The 18102-nt window shown below is 39.7% G+C and overlaps 1 protein-coding gene across 3 annotated transcripts in view; it reads left to right on the top strand.

Moving 5' to 3' along the window:
* Window positions 1-18102, top strand: part of LOC137162622 (protein eyes shut homolog) — a 329901-nt gene that overhangs the window by 136105 nt on the left and 175694 nt on the right. For all 3 annotated transcript variants that reach the window (XM_067562526.1, XM_067562527.1, XM_067562528.1), the window contains exon 4: window positions 11845-12097. In XM_067562526.1, coding sequence (XP_067418627.1) covers window positions 11845-12097 — 253 coding nt within the window. The remainder of the gene's footprint in view (window positions 1-11844; window positions 12098-18102) is intronic.

Genomic DNA, 18102 nt, shown 5'->3' with positions numbered 1-18102 from the left:
CAACCATCCTATCTGGGGTGTTGCCCAGGCGGAACAATTTGAAATACAGATATCTCAAATACATCTATAACTTCCATTTCACATATCACACATGAACATAAGTATTATCATCTTACTCAGCACATTATAACCTTCCTAACAGTACCTGACATGGCCTATCCCACATGGATTATTATGATCCTGCCACACTGATGTCACCCAATATACTAAATGCCCCCCCACTCAAGCCAGCCCGCATGACAAGTAGTTCGGTTTCAAGCTGAAACCCAGGCTCTGGGACCCTATGAGTAGGGAGAGTTCCCAAGTCTGAACATCTACACTACAGTTTTATAGCCACACAGCCTAAACTCTCAAATCTCAATTCAGCTGACATGGGCTAGCTGTCACTGTTTTATTGTAGTGTGGACATACCCTCAAGAGGTATGGTTAAAAGGTAGGAGACAAAAGGTAGGAATAAATGGTCAGTTTTCACAATGGAGAGAGGTAGATAACGGGGTCTCTCAGGGATCTGTACTGGGACCTGTGCTGTTCATAAATAATCTGGAAAAGGTGGTGAACAGTGAAGTGTCAAAACTGGGAGATGATACAACATAACTCAAAATATTTAAATCCAAAGCTGACTGTGAAGAGTTACAAAAGGATCTCACTGAGCTGGGTGAGTGGGCAACAAAATGGCAAATTAATTTTAATGCTGAAAAGTGAAAAGTAATGCACATCGGAAAAAAAAATCCCAATTGTGCATACAAAATAAAGGGATCTGAATTAGCTGTTCCCACTCAAGACAGAGATTTGGAGTCATCATGGATAGCTCTCTGAAGCATCAACTCAATGTGCTGCAGCAGTCAAAAAGCTAACAGAATGTTAGGAACCATTAGGAAAGAGATAGATAATAAAATAGACAATATCATAACGTCACTATACAAAACCATAGTGTGCCTACACCTTGTATACTGTGTGCAGTTCTGGTCTCCTCATTTCAAACAAGATATATTAGAATTGGAAAAAGTATGTAGGAAGGAAACAAAAATGATTAGGTGTATGGAACTGCTTCCATACATGGAGAAATTTAAAAGAATGACATTGTTCACCTTAGAAAAGAGATGACTAAGGGCGGATATCATAGAGGTTTATAAATTCATGAAGGAAATGAAGAAAGTATCAAGGCAGATTATGCCCAATTTGGGAAAGATGCTTAAAGAAATGAATTCTCAGGTGATGTTCAGTGGGATTCTACCTCTTCCTAGAGGAGGAGAATGAAAGTGACACAAGATTATGATGATCAACAGATGGCTCAGGCAATGGTGCTGTAAGGAAGGCTTTGGGATGTTTGACCACCGGGAGGCATGCAGGGACAGAGGACTGTTCTCATGAGATGGACTTCACCTGAGGAAGAAGGGAAATAGACTTCTGGGATGGAAGTTGGCACAAATGATTAAAAAAAATCTTTAAACCAGAAGCTCAGAGGAGATAGTTGGGAGATATTCATGTAATCTCTGTACCTGATTTTAACATTGAGAGGAAGGAAAGTCAAGTAAGAAAGGATACAGCAATGGAGAAAGCAACAGCAGTGGGTAGGAGAATGGACATTAAAAAGAAAGATAGTGTCAATACCAATAAAGCTAAGTCAGATTGGTGATACAGGCAGTAGTATGACTGTGTCCGATTGGGCAAGAAACGTGGGGAAAGCAAGCAGCAACAATGAAGATATTTGTACACCAATGCAAGGAGCCTGGGTAACAAAATGGAGGAACTAGAACTATTGGTGCAGGAAGTGAACCCAGATAGTATAGGGATAACAGAAACATGATGGAATACTAGTCATAACTAGAGTACAGGTATAGAAGGATGTGTGCTGTTCAGGAAAGACAGAAATAAAGGCAAAGGTGGTGGAATAACATATTACATTAAGATTAGGTAGATTGTAAAGGAATTGGAAATGATGGAATGGATAAAATAGTCTGTTTGGGTCAAAATCACTTTGAGGAAGAAAGCTACCAGAGATTCCCCTAGGATAGTGCTTGGAATATGCTACATCCCATCAGGATCTGATTTGGATATGGATAGAGATGTCTTTAAAGTTTTTTAATTAAATAAATACTATTGGGAATTGTGTGATTATGGGAGACTTTAACTTGACAGATATAGATTGGAGGACAAGTACTACTGATAATAGTAGGACCCAGATTTTCCTGGATATGACAGCTGACAGATTTCTTTCACCAAGTAGTCACTGAAGCAATCAGAGGTGATGCCATTTTAGATTTGGTATTGATGAGTAGTGAGGATAGGACTCATCGAAGGACTGGTTATAGGGGACAACCTTGGTTCAAGTGATCATGAGCTAATTCAGTTTAAACTAAATGGAAGAACAAACAAAAATGGATCTGCAACCAGGGCCCTTGATTTCAAAAGGAAAAACTTAAAAAAATGAAGGGAATTAGGGAAGTGACTGGATTGAAGAACGCAAGAATCTGAATGTGGAGGAGGCTTGAAATTACTTTAAGTCAAAGTTGCAGAAACTATTTGCAGGCTGCATCCTATGTCAAGGGAAAAATTAATAGGGAAGAGTTGCAGACCAACCTGGATGTGAAAGCTTCTCAAACAGGTGATTAAGAGAAAATAGAAAGCCTGGGATGGAGCAGCAAGGACAGCTACCTCTTGGTAGTCAGAAAGTTTAGGGATAAAGAGAGAACTTGCCAAAAGCAAAGCAAAGTTAGATGTTGCAAAGGGAATTAAAACCAATAGTAAAAGGTTTTATAGCCATATAAATAAAAAGAAAACAAGGAAAGAAGAAGTGGGACCAATTAGCAATGAGGATGGGGTGGAGACTAAAGATAATCTAGGCATGCCCCAGCACCTAAACAAATATTTCTCAGTTTTTAATAAGGCCAATGAAGAATTTAGAGGTAGTGGCAAAGTGGCAAAGGGAACAAGGATATGGAGGTAAAAATTACCACATCGAAAGTGGAAGTCAAAATCAAACGGTTTAATGGAACTAAATCGGAGGGCCTGGATAATCTCTGTCCAAGAACATTAGAGGAACCGGCGCATGAAATTGAAAGACCAATAGTATGGATTTTTAATGAATCTGTGAACTCAGGGGTCATACCCTATGGCTGGAGAATTGCTAATATAGACTCTATTTTAAGAACGGGCAAAAAAGCGATCCAGAAAACTACAGGCCTATTAGTTTGACTTCAATTGTATGCAAGGTCTTGGAACAAATTTTGAAAGAGAAAGTAGTTAAGGATGTAGAAATGAATGGTAATTGGGTAAAATACAACATGGTTTTACAAAAGTTAGATCAGGCCATACTAACCTGATCTCTTTCTTTGAGACAAAGGAATGCAGTAGATCTAATCTATCTGGATTTCAGAAAGGCATCTGATACAGTTCCACATGGGAAATTATTAGTTAAATTGGAGAAGATGTGGATCAATATGATAATTGAAAGGTGGATAAGGAGCTGGTTAAAGGGAACACTACAACTGAAAGGTGAATTGTCAAACTAGAGGAAAGTTACTAGTGGAGTTCCTCAGGGATCGGTCTTGGGGCCAGTCTAATTTAATATTTTTATTAGTGATGTTGGCACAAAAAGTCAAGTGTGTTATAAAATTTGGGGATGACACAAAGTTGGGAGGTATTGCCAATACGGAGGAGGATTGGAATATCATACAAGATGAACTGGAGGACCTTGTAAACTGAAATAATAGAAATGGGATGAAATTTAATGGTGTGCAGTGCAAGGTCATGCATTAAGGACTAACAACAAGGTTTTTTGCTACAAGCTGGGAACATATTCATTGGAAGTGACAGAGGAGAAAGACCTGGGTGTAGCGGTTGATTATAGGACTATGAGCCATTAATATGATGTGGCTGTGAAAAAGGCTAATACATCTAGGATGCATCAGACGAGGTATTCTAGTAGAAGCAGGAAAATGTTAGTACCATTATACAAGGCACTGGTGAGACCTCATCTGAAATAGTCTGTGCAATTCTGGTCTCCCACATTTAAGAAAGATGAATTCAAAATGAGATAGCTGCTGAGAAGGACTACTAGGATGATTTGAGGAATGGAAAACCTACCTTCTGAGAGGAGACTCAAAGACCTTGGCTTGTTTAGCCTGAGAAGAAGAAGGCTGAGGGGAGACATGATTGCTCTATAAATACATCAGAGGGATAAATACCAGGGAGGGAGAGGAATTATTTAAGTTAAACCACAATGTGGACAAAACAAAAAATGGATATAAAATGGCTATCAACAAGTTTAGGTTTGAAATGAGACAAAGGTTTCTAACCATCAGAGGAGTAAAGTTCTGAAACAGCCATCCAAGAGGAGCAGTGGAAGTAAAAATCTTAACTGGCTTCAAGACTGAGCTTGATAAATTTATGGCGGGGATGGCATGATGAGATTGCCTATAATAGCATTTAGCTGATCTGCGACTACTAGCAGCAAATATCTCCAATGACTGGTGATGGGACACCAGATAGAATTTTCTGTAGTAACACAGAGTCCTCCCTTTCTCTGAAGTCTGGTTGGTGGGCTTTGCCCACATGCTCAGGATGTAACTGGTCACCATATTTGAGGTCAGAAAGGAATTTTCTCCTGGGTCAGATTGGCAGAGAGCCTGGAATTGCCTCTGCAGCATGGGACACAGGTCACTTGCTGGTTTAAAATAGTGTGAATGGTGGATTCTCTGTAATGTGAAGTCTTTAAATAATTATTTGAGAACTTCTGTAACTCAGTCAGAGGATAGGGGTCTGTTACAGGAGTGGATGGGTGAGGTTCTGTGGCCTGCAATGTCCAGTACGTCAGACTAGATTATCATTATGTTCTCTTCTGATTTTAAATTCTATTAATCTAAAAGAGAATAGGTAAATGTTATTTAGACCTTCATATAACACAAAAACCAGGAGTCACCAAATGAAATTAACAGGCAGCATGTTTAAAACTAATATAAGGAAGTACTTCTTCACACAATGCACAGTGAACTTGTGGAACTCATTTATAGTGGATGTTGTGAAGGCCAAAAATATAATTGAATTCAAAAAGGAATTAGATAAATTCATGGAGGATAGGTGCATCAGTGGGTATTAGCCAAGAGGATCATAGAATTATTGGATTAGAAGGAACCATAAGGGGTATCTAGTCTAACCCTATGCCAAGATGCAAGATTTGTTGTATCTAAACCATCCAAGACAGATGGCTATTCAGTCTCCTTTTGAAAGCCTCCAGTGAAGGTGCTTCAACAACCTCCCTAGGCAATCTGTTCCATTGTCCTACCTTTCTTACAGTTAGGACACTTTTCCTGAGATTTAATCTAAATCTGCCATGCTTGAACCCATTACCTCTTGTCCTGCCCTTTGTGGGAAAAGAGAACAACGTTTCTTCATCTTTTTTATGGCAGCCTTTCACATATTTGAAGACCGCTATTGTATCCCTGCTCAAGCATCTGGCGCTGGCCTGTATTAGAGACTGGATACGGGGCTAGAGGGACCATTGGTCTGACCCAGTATGACTATTATTATGTTCTTAATGTAGTCCCAACCAGTCATATGTACATACTTGGTGGTTAAAGAGGCCCAATGTTCCAGAGCTGAAAAGAATCATGAGCAAAACTGATTCAGAGGAAACAATCATTAAATGTGAAAGATAATTGGGTGTAGCTTAAGAACGATTTATGAGATGCACAAAAAAATGAAATGAATGTCTGTGATACCGGTAAAATCTGGAACCATATTTCCCCCCAGCACTGACTGTTTGGTACTCAGCACTCTGGTACTCAGTATCTCCATCCTGTACTTCTTGGTACCATTCTTATCACCAGAGTTCCAGAAGCAGGAACCGTATCACTGATACCAACTCACCACCCTTCCTGGATAGAAGAGACACATAGACACCCTACCATACCACACACACTGCTGAAGAAGTACTCCTTTTCATTTTCTCCTCATTTATAAAGTAGAGAATCATCCTCTGCTTACCCTTCTCCTCTGTGGGTATCCCATTGGGAATTAGGGAGGAACTCAAGAAAATGTTCACTGAGCAGGAAAAAACATGTTTCACAAGGAACAGGCCCCACTTGTATCCTCCTCTGAGTTCATGTATCCAATATTCATTTTGTTAAAACTCGTGGCCCTACTGGACACCCTGGGGTATGCAGACTTATTCCCAGAAGCCAGCATTCACTGCCACCCTATTATAAGGTTAGATCTCCTTCCTCTAGGAGGCAGTATAGATCTTCCCAATGCAAACCAGTTGGTGCATTCAAAGATCCTAAATAAACAGGAGAAGGAGCGTAATGAGGATCAACAAATAGATGCAGAGGAACAATTGATCCCAGCTGCAGTTTCATCCTTCTCCTCTATCAAGGCAGTGAATCCCTCTAGGCCTTGTATAGTGAATGACTTCAAGGCATTCCAAGATGTAATGATGCTGGAGCTAGAGCAAGAGAAGTCACAAAATCAGCTAGACATTTTGCTCTCCTCCATGCCTGGTAGACTTGCCATGCCTATTAATGAGGAATTGTTACAGCCTTCAAAGGAATTGTGGCAGACTCCAACATCGATACCAGCCATATATAAAGAAGCAGATAAACATACTAAGTCCCTCCCAAGAGCGTTAAGTACTTTTATTCATATCTGGTGCCAGGATCACTCATCATAGATCACACTCAAGGGCAGATGATTGGCCAAACTTCCCTGAGGGCTGCTTTTGATGTGATTGACGTTACTGCGTGCACCACGGCCAAATCTGTGGTGATGTGAAGTTCCTCCTCACTCCAGTTATCAAGAATACCTAAGGAGATTCAAACAATTATAGATGATCTTGTCTTTGAGGGCTATGACTTCTTAAACTCCAAGGCTGACAAAGTCCTCAATTTCTTAAAAGGCTATTGGGGCTATTTTGTGCTCTCTCGGTTTGTGCACCCCATCCCTTACTAGAAAGCAAACCAGACATCAAAGCCTCTGCAGACAGAGTCCCTGTATCCCATACTACTATTTGCCATAGATAATATGCAAAACACTAATGAATAAGCAAAGGTCCCAGTGCAGGCAACCCTGTGCCACTTCCTCAGCTGCTGTGAACTCCACATAGTTCTCTTGAGCAGGTTTAACACCATAGTCAAGAACCTGGCATAAAACTATGAAGGATCTATACTAGTTCTCACATGCACACCCCTTTTTAGCAACCATTTTGCACTCTTCTGGATGGTTTGGGCAGGCATCACCAATGATTAGTGGGTCTTAGAGTTTGTCAGCAATACAATTCCAGGACCTTCCTACCACCCACCTTTTTTCCACCTATCCCTTTCAGGGATGTTTTTCACAAGACACTGTTGAAACAGGATGTGGCATCCAGAGGAAGTGCCCTTAGAGTTCTGAGGCCAGGGGTACTACTCAAATTATTTATAAGCCCAAAGAAGAAAGGGGATTGGAAGCTTATCCTGGTCCTTCAACATTTCAACAAGCTCATCCAACATTTCAAGTTCAGGTTGGTGACTCTGGCCTCTATAATCTCCTTCTTAGAGTCTCAAGACTGGCTTGTGTATCTCTACCTTCAGGGTACCTCTCCATACACCCAGATTAGAGGAAATACTTCAGATTCAGGGTAAAGAAGATTCACTACCAATACAAGATCATGGCCTTTGGTCTTTCCACAAGACTGAATATTTTCACCAATTACTTGTCAATGGTGGCAGCTTATTTGAGATGGCAAAGTATCCAGGTCTACTCATATCTCAACCATTAGTTCATCTGCAAGGAATCATCCCAGAATGTGCACTGCTTGATCCATGTCATCAAAAGGCTCTTTTCTACTCTGGGCTTTAAAATAAACAGGGGAAAATCCACCTTCACTGCAACTCAAATGAGTTCAGAGCAGCCATAATAGATTTGAGGTCAGTGAGTGTTTGTCTCCCATGGGAAAGATTCCAAACTCTAAAGTTTCTTGTCAACAATCTACAGGCTTACCCAAAGACATTAGTAAGAGCATGCCTCAGACTTCTGTGTTTTATGGCTTCCTGCACCTAGGTGACAGTTTGCCAGACTTCCTCTATCCTCCATGAAAAGCTGGTTAAAATCAGTGTATCTACTAAACAAACATCTCATGGACATACAGCTGACAGTCCCACGGGAAGTTCTTTCCTTGTTAAGCTGGAGAAAGACTCACTTTCAGGTTTTCAGGGGAGTACCCTTTTCCGCATCTCTGCCCAGACTCTAGTGACAGATATTTCCACTCAGGAATGAGGAACTCATTTAAAGTGCCTGCAGAATCAGGGCGTGTGTTCTCCACAAGAAGCCTATCCTCAGAGCCATCTGCCGGGATCTACACTCTAGGTTTCCCATACTCTAGGTTTCTATAGTCCAAGCGCTGACAGACAACACCACAGCTATGTGCCAGCTCAACAGATGGGGGAAGAGGGACAAGAAACAAGGTTATCTCCACTCTTTTAGGAAGCCATTTGGTTTTGGATTTGCTGTATTCTTAATCAGATTATGCTCTGTACCTGCCATGCATCAGAATTCTCTAGAATATCAGACATCTTCTTCATCTTTTCGATAATGGGATTGAGACACACCTTACCAGCCAGTCCTGTTGGTACTTAGCATCCTGAGGGAACTGAGATCAGACAGAGGGTTGATGATCATGATAGCCCTATATGGGCCAAGCAATTCTTGTACTTAAATCAGGTCAACCTGTCAATGCAGCACCGACTCACATTACCTGTGCTACACAATTGTCTCACAGAATCACAGACAGATCCTGAACCCAGATCCAGCACCATTACATCTGGCAGCTTACATGCCAAATGATTAACTGCTACAGAAAGGAGCCATTCGTCTAAAGTTCAGAACATTCTGGTACATAGCAAAAACAAATAAACAACAAACACTTCAGGAATCCTCTACTGGACTGATTACATAGGAAAAGTTTTCTTTTTGGGCATCTGTGATGGTCTTCACTCATGGGGATAATTGCCAAGTGGTCAGGGGCTTTGGCCTTTTGACAAGCCAGGGGTGGGTGGTGATGGTAGGGGAGCCCTAGTCCCCCAATCTACCGGACTCTGGCCGAGGGCCCTGTGAGGGCAATAAAAGTGTCTGACACCCAGGATCACCTTAAGGCCTCCCTCTCTGGGCCACTTCCTATCATCCTGCTATTGTTCAAAGTTCTCAGTCTGTAACAGGAGAGTGTGAAGGGGGTCAGCTAACCGCTTGGTACCTCTTCACAGCTGGGCATGACAAGGTAGTTCTCTCCGTCTCAGGGCAGCAGCTGCCTCTTCTCATGCCTTTGCCCTCCAGTCAGGTCAGTACCAAGTCTCTCCTCTTCAGGGGTAGTCCATAAACAAAACGCGGGGAATTAACACAAATAAACTGAATTCCTATGTAGGAGGGGGAAATATCTCCTTCTCAGGGTCTATCAGAGGCAGACTTTGCCTTCCCTCAGGGAGGAACCATCAGGCAGCTGTTGATGGGAGAAAACCTGCCTTCCCTCAGCCCTTTCCTCAGGAGCTGCAAGGTAAAGGTCCTTTCTTTTCCAAGGTGTTTCCACAAATCACCTGTTCAGCTCTTTTTTAACTCCTCCTCACATCTGTATATCTCTTGCAGCTGTGGTGGGGAAGGGCTGGCTGAGTCCAGAGTAACTCCTTAACCCCGTGTTGTCCAGTGTGAAGTTTGTATACCCCATCTCAGCATCCTAACATCACCTGATGCCCTTGCTAATTATTTTTTTTCTATTTTGTTCCATTGGCTAGCCCTAAAATGATTGAGACTTCCCATCAACTCCAGAAAGAGCATACTTAGCAACAATTTCTACACATTACCCTCGTATTCATGGCCATATACCATATTTCTTACTGTACAATTGCTAAGTTCTTCAAAGGTCTCGTACTCATATTTTTCCCATGTTCAGGACCCCGCCAGCCCCTGGGACCTCAATATCGTGTTACTAGGCTTAATGGGCCTCCTCTGTGAGCTCCTAATGACCTGTTCCTATACAGCCCATCCATGAAGACTACCTTCCTTGCAGTCATAACTTCTGCTTGGAGAGTAGGGGAAATTCAGGCTCTCATTGCTGGTCCACCTTATGTAGAGTTCCATAAAGGTAAGGTGACCCTTAGGTCTCAGCCCAAGTTTCTTCCCAAGATCAAGTCAGATTTTAATTTGAATCAATTTATTCACCTCCCAATTTTCTTCTAATTTAGGGGAAGCTAAACTTGACATCTTTGATATTGTGGTGGCATTGTCATATTATCCTGATAGGTCAAGGCCTTTCAGGAACTCCCCTAGGTGGTTTGTGACCTCTGCAGACAAGGTTAAGGGTCAGGCCATATCTTCTCAAAGACTGTGTAAATGGGTATTTAAATATAAAATCCTGCTGTGGGTTAGCCAGGTAAGATCCATGTACACCCAGTACCACCTAGTCCACCTGAGGTAGCTTGTATTGCTGCCTTAAGAAACATTCTTATTTCAGAAAGTTACATGGAAATGAGTCCACATATACCCCAAGCACTATTCCTTACCTGAGGCTTCCAGACTGGATGTCTGCTTTGGTAGAACTATCCTGCAATCATCATTTAAATAGAACTCTGTGGCATCTACCATCAAGCCAGGAGGTGTGATTTATATGGACAATCTCTGAAATAATCAAAAATGGTAATTTACCTTATAGCAGCTGTGGTTCTTCAAGATGTATTGTTCACATGGATCCTGGAACTCGCCTTCCTTCCACACTTCTGCAGAGTCCTAGAGCAATGGAAATCTGTATTGGCAAAGGAACTGAGAGACAATTAGCCAGGCTCTGCCCTTTATGCCTTTGGGTGGGAGAGGGGCTGTGAGGGCATCCAGAGAGCTGGCGTGGCCTCTATGGACACTGGTGGCCAAAATAATCCAATCATATGCTCATGATATGCATGCTCACCAGAAGTGGGATTCAATTGGACAATTCAACTAAGTCTCTGTAAGGCAAGTCATTGTTCTTTGCCAGGTGCTTGAGTAACATTGGAAAGTATGTTTTTTAATTAATAAGGAAGGCTAGATGAACTAAAAAAAAAAAGCCAAAGCTGGCCTCTATATTTTGTATGCCAGTGTATATTTAACTGTGTTCTTTCTTCCCTTTGTAACTGCATTGAGGATAGGAATTTTGTATATATAACTGAGGGATATTTCAGACTTCCCAGGGAACCCTGTTTATAAAAATGGAGAGTCACAGCAAAGTGCATTCTGAGACTATTTAGGCATGAACCACCTTTCTTTCCCAAGAGCTAACTGCAATTTCAGTGTGCCACAAGATGCTTTGTGAAGATCTGGCAGCAGCAGGCTACATAAATCAAAGTAAATCATAAAAAGGTTGTTAGTACTGCTGGACAATAGAACATAAAATAATTATAGAATCAGAACAAAACCAGCAGGTTGGTGTAAAGATAAATACTTTGTTTAGAACCTTCTATATTATTGTATGTTAACCACTCACCAGGATATTGTTATATTGCACAGAATATGATTTTAAAAACAGCTTTATTATTGCTGGCGACACTGTGGGTAAGATAATTGCTAATGTATAGTATATATGATAAAAAACCCTTTACTAATAATTGTTTTTTTCAGTATTAAGTGGACGACAAAATGGCATTGTTGTTTTAAAATCAAGAAACATACATTTATGCCATGAAATCAATTAAGGAAGATTTGCTGTAGGATTAGATTAATTTTGGAAAGTCCTTATAGCCTAGTAGAAACAAAGTGCCTTTTAAAATCAAAAGAAAGCAATAATTTGAACTATCTAATGTGACTATGAAAATGCAAATGGCCTTCAAAAATGGCTTTTTAAAAATTCTCTTTCAGGGACGAAGCTGTGAGCTTAATTACAATGATTGCCTAATACAGACCTGCTCCATTGGGTTTCTTTGCAATGACGGAATAAACAATATCACCTGTTTACCTGCTATCCTCCAAAGCAACAAAACTATCACTGGAATGGATGGAGTGCCCCCTACTGAGGTTTTAGACAGTGACCTTACTTCAGCTCTATCTGTTTCTACTGGGATTTGGTCTAAACATGCTACTCCTGATTTTCACACAATGCAAATACTCCAAGGTAAGATGGTGATAACAAGATGAATAAAGCCTGAGAAATTCACATGTTGAAACTTGTCTATGTATTAGTGTCCTGTAATGGGGGACTATGTAGAACAAAAATGTTTTATTTTCCTCTGTTCTGTTTGTTTTCCAAATCTTAAGTCTTTTTTTCTATTATACTTTATTCTCTCTATGTGAGTTTTCTCACCATCCTTTGTTAATCTATCTAAACATAATTGGAAATTTAGTGTTTTCTCTCAGAAAATGATTTTCTTTCCTAGCACCTGACCCTACCAGTGCAGTAAATTGAACTCTCTCATCATCTGGTTTTCATTTAGCTTTGTGGGGTGTGTACAATTTTGTATGCCTCACATCAAGTTCAGCTCTCTCTGACCCTAATGCCATCCTCCCCTTCTTCCATAGCTTGACAGCAGCAGGCAGATAATGTGCCTTTTCCTATAGGGACCTTCACCTTCTCTTCCTAGTTCACATCTTAACTCAGTGCATTTTTTTCTGTACTTAGAAATGTTTTTGTACATAAGAACATTGACAACAATATCATCAAGCTTTTGTTCTTTTTAACTGTTTATAGTTACGTTTTTCAGATGCAGAGAAATGAAAGTCCAGTGTGCTAAAAAATTCTAAAATTGAACAGTAATGCAAGGGTAGGGGCCTGTTTTGACTGTCATGTTTGTAATGTAGTACATTTACACTGCAGCTGGAGGTATCATTTACAGCTTGGAAGACATACATGCACTAATTTAGATCAAGCTGCCATGCTAAAAATAGAAGTGTAATCCTGCCCAAGGCCCTAGGTATGTATTTAGGAACCTAGCTCTTGCCACCATCCATGCCTGCCTTGCTACACTACTATTTCTAGCACAAAGCTAGTGCTGGAGATCATGCCTCCAGCTGTCCTGTAGACACACCCTAAATTGTGATCTATTAATTTAATTAATGGTACTAAACACTATGCTGGACATTTTATATTAAATTCCATAATTGCTTGCCTCTATCTTAAATGTCCTCCATTTATAAAAGTCTCTTTTTATAAGAAGTAAGCCATTTTAGAGGGCCGGGTTTTATTTAGTTAATGCAGTTTTATTTAACATTTTATTTTCTGTAGAGGATAATCTTTTCAGAATTTGTCTCAGCTATGTTTTTTTTTTTAATTAGGTAATATTCCTAGTTGATGTAGATAAGCAAATTGTCCGAGATCCAATTAGTAAACATAACTATAATTCTTCCAACACATCGTATCTGCTAATTCACTGAAGTTCTCAGTGGCAAAGATTTGTAATTCATTCATTTTATATTGATTCACAGGAGCAATTTGATTTAGAAAATTTAATACTTCTGTTCTGAGCAATGCCATTTGTTCTGTCTCTGGCCCTCACACAGAATGTGAGTAATGGAAAGGTTTGCATTTACTCAGCTCTTGAGGTCACTAAAACCTCTTTTACACTTTTATTAAGAATATGATTTACGGAGTTGTATTTGTCTGCTATATAATTCCTTGGTGAGAATTAATGGTTGTTAGGTGGCAGTGCAATTTGCTGCAAATTCAGCCCAGGGCCAAAGTTGTTCATTTTTTATTTTCTTCTAATTCTTTTCTACTTTTTATCCTTAAAGATCTGAAAAAGACAGACGTTGTCAGCTATGGGATTCTTCTGACCACTAATATGGCTAACTTAAATTCCAGATATCTTTTGAAAGCTATGGACTAGGAGATATAATTGCCACTGGAAAGTCTTCAACAATATTCAGGCTAGTTTCCTCAACAGATGTTCTCTCTCCACAAATTCTTAGTTTTGCTGCTGTGATTGCAGCACAAATAAAGTCTGACATCACACCTCTGCCATATGTGGCCATTGCTACTTCCATAGATTTAATGTCAGGATTGCTTTCCCAGGATAAATATTATATGATCCTATTAATCACTAGTTCCTTAATAACAGTTTCTGTTTATTCAACACAAACTTCCTCCTCAGAAAGCCATCAGACTGTTTCTTTGTCAGCAACAGACTTGAGTTCAGTAATTAGTAGCATAGTAGGGGCTGAGATTGAATTAAATAGTTACTCATTACTCTCCTGTGGATGCCTGCTCACAACTGCTTCTATGAGTGCACCTTCATTTCTCTCTAGGTTGCCTCAAGAGGATACTGGAGAACAGTCATCTGTTTTCTCAATATCAGCAGGGGAGCACAGGAGTTTACTGAATCGCTCAGTAGATCTCAATTCTCTTGATAAGACATTTATTTCAAAACAGGTAGCTTTCTTTAGCTCATTAGTTATGCACAAAGCCCAAACGCAAATATCCCTTCCCAGTGAATATCTGGTTATTACCATTTCATCCATCAACCAGAGACTCACAAACATCAAATCACAGTCTGCTGATTCTTTAAGTGAATTAAGCCAAACATGTGCAACATGTTCTATGACTGAAATAAAACCCTCTGATGAATTCTCAGATCAAGTTTTGCATAGCAAACAGTCCACTTTTTATGAGACATTCTGGATGAACGCAGTGATATTAACCAGCTGGTTCACACTAATGGGCGCTACTGCTATTACTTCTGGGCATTCATTTTCTTCAGCTAGTGAAATAACATCATCAGTGTAGTTCTCAGAACTGCCATCCTCATATCCCACTAAAGGAAGTGCAGTTAAATTCCTAACAGAAGGATATGTTCCAACTATCTCCTTGCAAGAATTGAACATGTATTTTTCCATTCAGATTGTATAACCTTTGTCCCTTCACAAACCATCTCTATAGAACCATCATTTTCAGCAATTATGTACTCGCAAGAAATCGACACTGATTTGACAAGAAAATTAACTGCTGCTGAGCAGCTGATGGCAAAACAAATCCTACCATTGGAATCAAATTTATATGATCTGCTTATGGAGGTGTCTCAGTTAAAGGGTCAAGATACTTTCTTACATACTCAGCTGAGTGGTGCACTTCAAGAACCAATTACCAGCCACATGGCAGATAGTTATTCTGAGCTCATAACAAATTTACAGATCAATCCAGATGAGACTCTCAAAATATTTTCCAAAACAGTTCAGTCAAGTATTCTGGATATGCATCTGCTGTCTACGGCAGCTCAATATATAGATTTAATGACTGAGTACCCTGAAGAGTATTCATTATTGGCATCTTCTAGTGATATGCTATCTTATTCGGTTTTATTTGGGCAATTGCCCCAGGTACAAATACATTCTCCTAAAATTGTAAAAACACTGCATTTATCATCTCATGCTGATTATCTGATTTTCAATTCTGTCTTACAAGAGTCTAGGAGTACTTCATGGGAATATCTGAGATGCACATTCAGTCATAATATTCATGATAAGGAACTTCTTACAAGTCTAAACACTCTTTTACCCAAATATCATAGTATGTCTGTAGTGGACTCAACTCTTGGCCTTTATCAGCTGACATTGTCTGGTGAGTTTCCCGTTTATATTTAGTAAACTTTTTGAGTTAGAGTTTTTTATACAGAGATGAAAAGCCTGTCATGGTTGCCAGGTGCTCAAAACAGATTCATTGTAATCAGGGCAGGAGCCAGTTCAATGGATATGACACCTGCTGCTGTACCTGACACAGATGGTTATCCTTCATGCACTGCCACATAGGCTATCAGATCAATATAGAACTAGGTTGGAGACTGCTATACTGCTGGCAGGCAATCAGAGACTGAACAAGTCCAATTCATTACAATGAGTCTTTCAAAATTTCAGGTGTAACTTGTATCATTCTTTCTTTCTAAAAAATACATCTCTCTCTGCTTGGATACAACATGGAGAACAATTCTTCATGTTGGGGGAGGATTGTTTTTAATTTAAAAAATATAAAATAACAAAGTGGCTCTATGCTTTTTACTCAAAGAAAACTGTTTTTTATATAAAAAGTATTATGATTATGTTGCTAATTTTGATTCTAAAACACGAATCAAACTGTGGTTAAAACGTTATTAAGAAAATAATTAGTGGTGCACTTGTAAGAATACTGTAACACTTTCAGAAATGAGGTCTGGAGAATTAGAAAAAAACATTTAAAAAACAGGCCTATGAATGCTAAAATAGGAAAAAATACTAGATTTTTTTTAAGCTGCTATTCAAATATTGATTTTGTTGGAATATATTTAATATACTCTTTCTGCCTTTTGGTGGGAAAAGCTTGTAAAATTAATGGCAGTGAAGCCTGACAAAGGCTTTCATGTTTGCCTTTGCTTCAGGTTTACATTTTGAAAACTGGATTACTTTTATTTTGTTGACTCTGGACCATGTAGAGAAAATATAAAGGTTTCTTGAATGTAAAAGGCAGGAACAAAATTATTGTCACTTGCATTTTGGCATAACATTTTTCAGTATGTGGAAAGAGCAATCAATCCTCTTGGAGTGGTTATCCATATGTACTTTACTTTTGGTGCACATAGGTTCATGCATGTAAAATTGAACTCTTGACCAGCAATTTCTGTTGGGGCTGCGCCTGTGCCCTAGATATAAAAATGTTACAAGCTAGATAAGTAGGATCAACCTAACCACATTAAAGCTTATTTCACTAGAGCTCAGGCAGCCTCTGTTTCCTGTTTGAAGACTGTCCCCATTTCTGAATTTTGTAGGGTAGCTTCATGAAGTTCAGTCCACATGTTTACAAGGCACACTGTTCTTTGGTAGAAGCTTCTAGATTATCTGCCTATTTTAGTAGTTCTGTTGTGCAGACATTGTTTGAGTCATTGTTAGGCTGCTAGTGTGTAGAGATCACTGCTTACTGTGTTCACTGATATTGTTTCATTGGTTACTTGTACATCTGCCTATGTCATCTGCCCTTGTCTTATATTTATATTGTGAGCCTCTTGGGGCAGGAACTGTCTTTGTGTTGTGTATGTACAGCACCTAGCTTAATGGGATCCTGATCTATGACTAAGGCCCGTAGGCACTATGGGAATACAAATAAATAATGAAATAATAATAACAATAAGATTCCTAATACCTCCAACCAGACCAACAACTCCTTGTTAGTCACAAAGAGTAGAATCCATGTGGACAATCACTCAAAGAGGAAAGTACAATTATTTACCCTACTGTGGTTCTTCAAGATAATTTATACGCATTGATTCCATGACCCTGCCTTACTTCCCCACTACTTCAGAGTCCTCCTCCTCCAGGATTCTGTATTGACAAAAGAACTGAAGAACTGGGCCTGTTCTTTTTTTTTATGTTCTCGGGTGGGGGAGGTGTAAGGACATTTAGGGCTCAGGTCTGGAACCAGTGAACACTGCTAGCCAAAGGAATCTGATCCCAGGTGCACGAGGCCAATGAACATCGAATGGAATCCATGTGCAAAACACATCTCAAAGGCTAACAGTTTCTGTAAGGTAAGTAACTGTTCTTAATTCCTAGTGTTTATGGGTGTAGGAAGGCGCTGTGGTCTTCCTTGGAGCCTGGGCCCAAGGAAGGGCTGCGACGCCCCTGCTGGGCCAAGTCGCCAGCCTACAATAGGGAATAAAGGTAATAAAGTGATTGTGTTTATTAATATGGTATCTCCTCTCCTATATTGAACCACCTTCCCTTTCTGCTTAGAATGTGAGCCTTTTAGAACAATGAGTGTGTTCTTGCCTATCTGTAAAGTGCATAGCACATAATAATCAGTAATAATTATATTGACGTACTAATATCTTACGTGTTGCGTCATTTTGTTTTATACATAAGTACATTACTTAGCCAATATTTTGCTTCCGGTTCTCCCTTTGATGCTAACATTTAACTCCCCATTAACTAGAGTAGTTAGTGGTAAGGAAAATCTTGAACCTTGCTTTGGTTTTACAAGTAGCGTCTAATAACAGTGGAATAGTTTCCAACCTTTTGTTTTTCAGATTGTGTAAACTTACATCAAATATTCCATTTGGTAGCTTCTGAGAGATTTTTAGCCTGTGATGCTTTTGCCTTCAAATGCTGTCTTATCACATGGATTTCTATCATACTTGTTATTTTAAGCTTTGTCTTTATCAATGA

This window comes from Emydura macquarii, unplaced genomic scaffold (genome assembly GCF_026122565.2).
Source record: "Emydura macquarii macquarii isolate MOO-44397 ecotype Brisbane River unplaced genomic scaffold, CSIRO-AGI_Emac_v2 contig_2437, whole genome shotgun sequence".
NCBI lineage: Eukaryota > Metazoa > Chordata > Testudines > Chelidae > Emydura > Emydura macquarii.
Note: the sequence above shows the minus strand (reverse complement) of the source record. Positions and strands in the feature narration are given on the sequence as shown.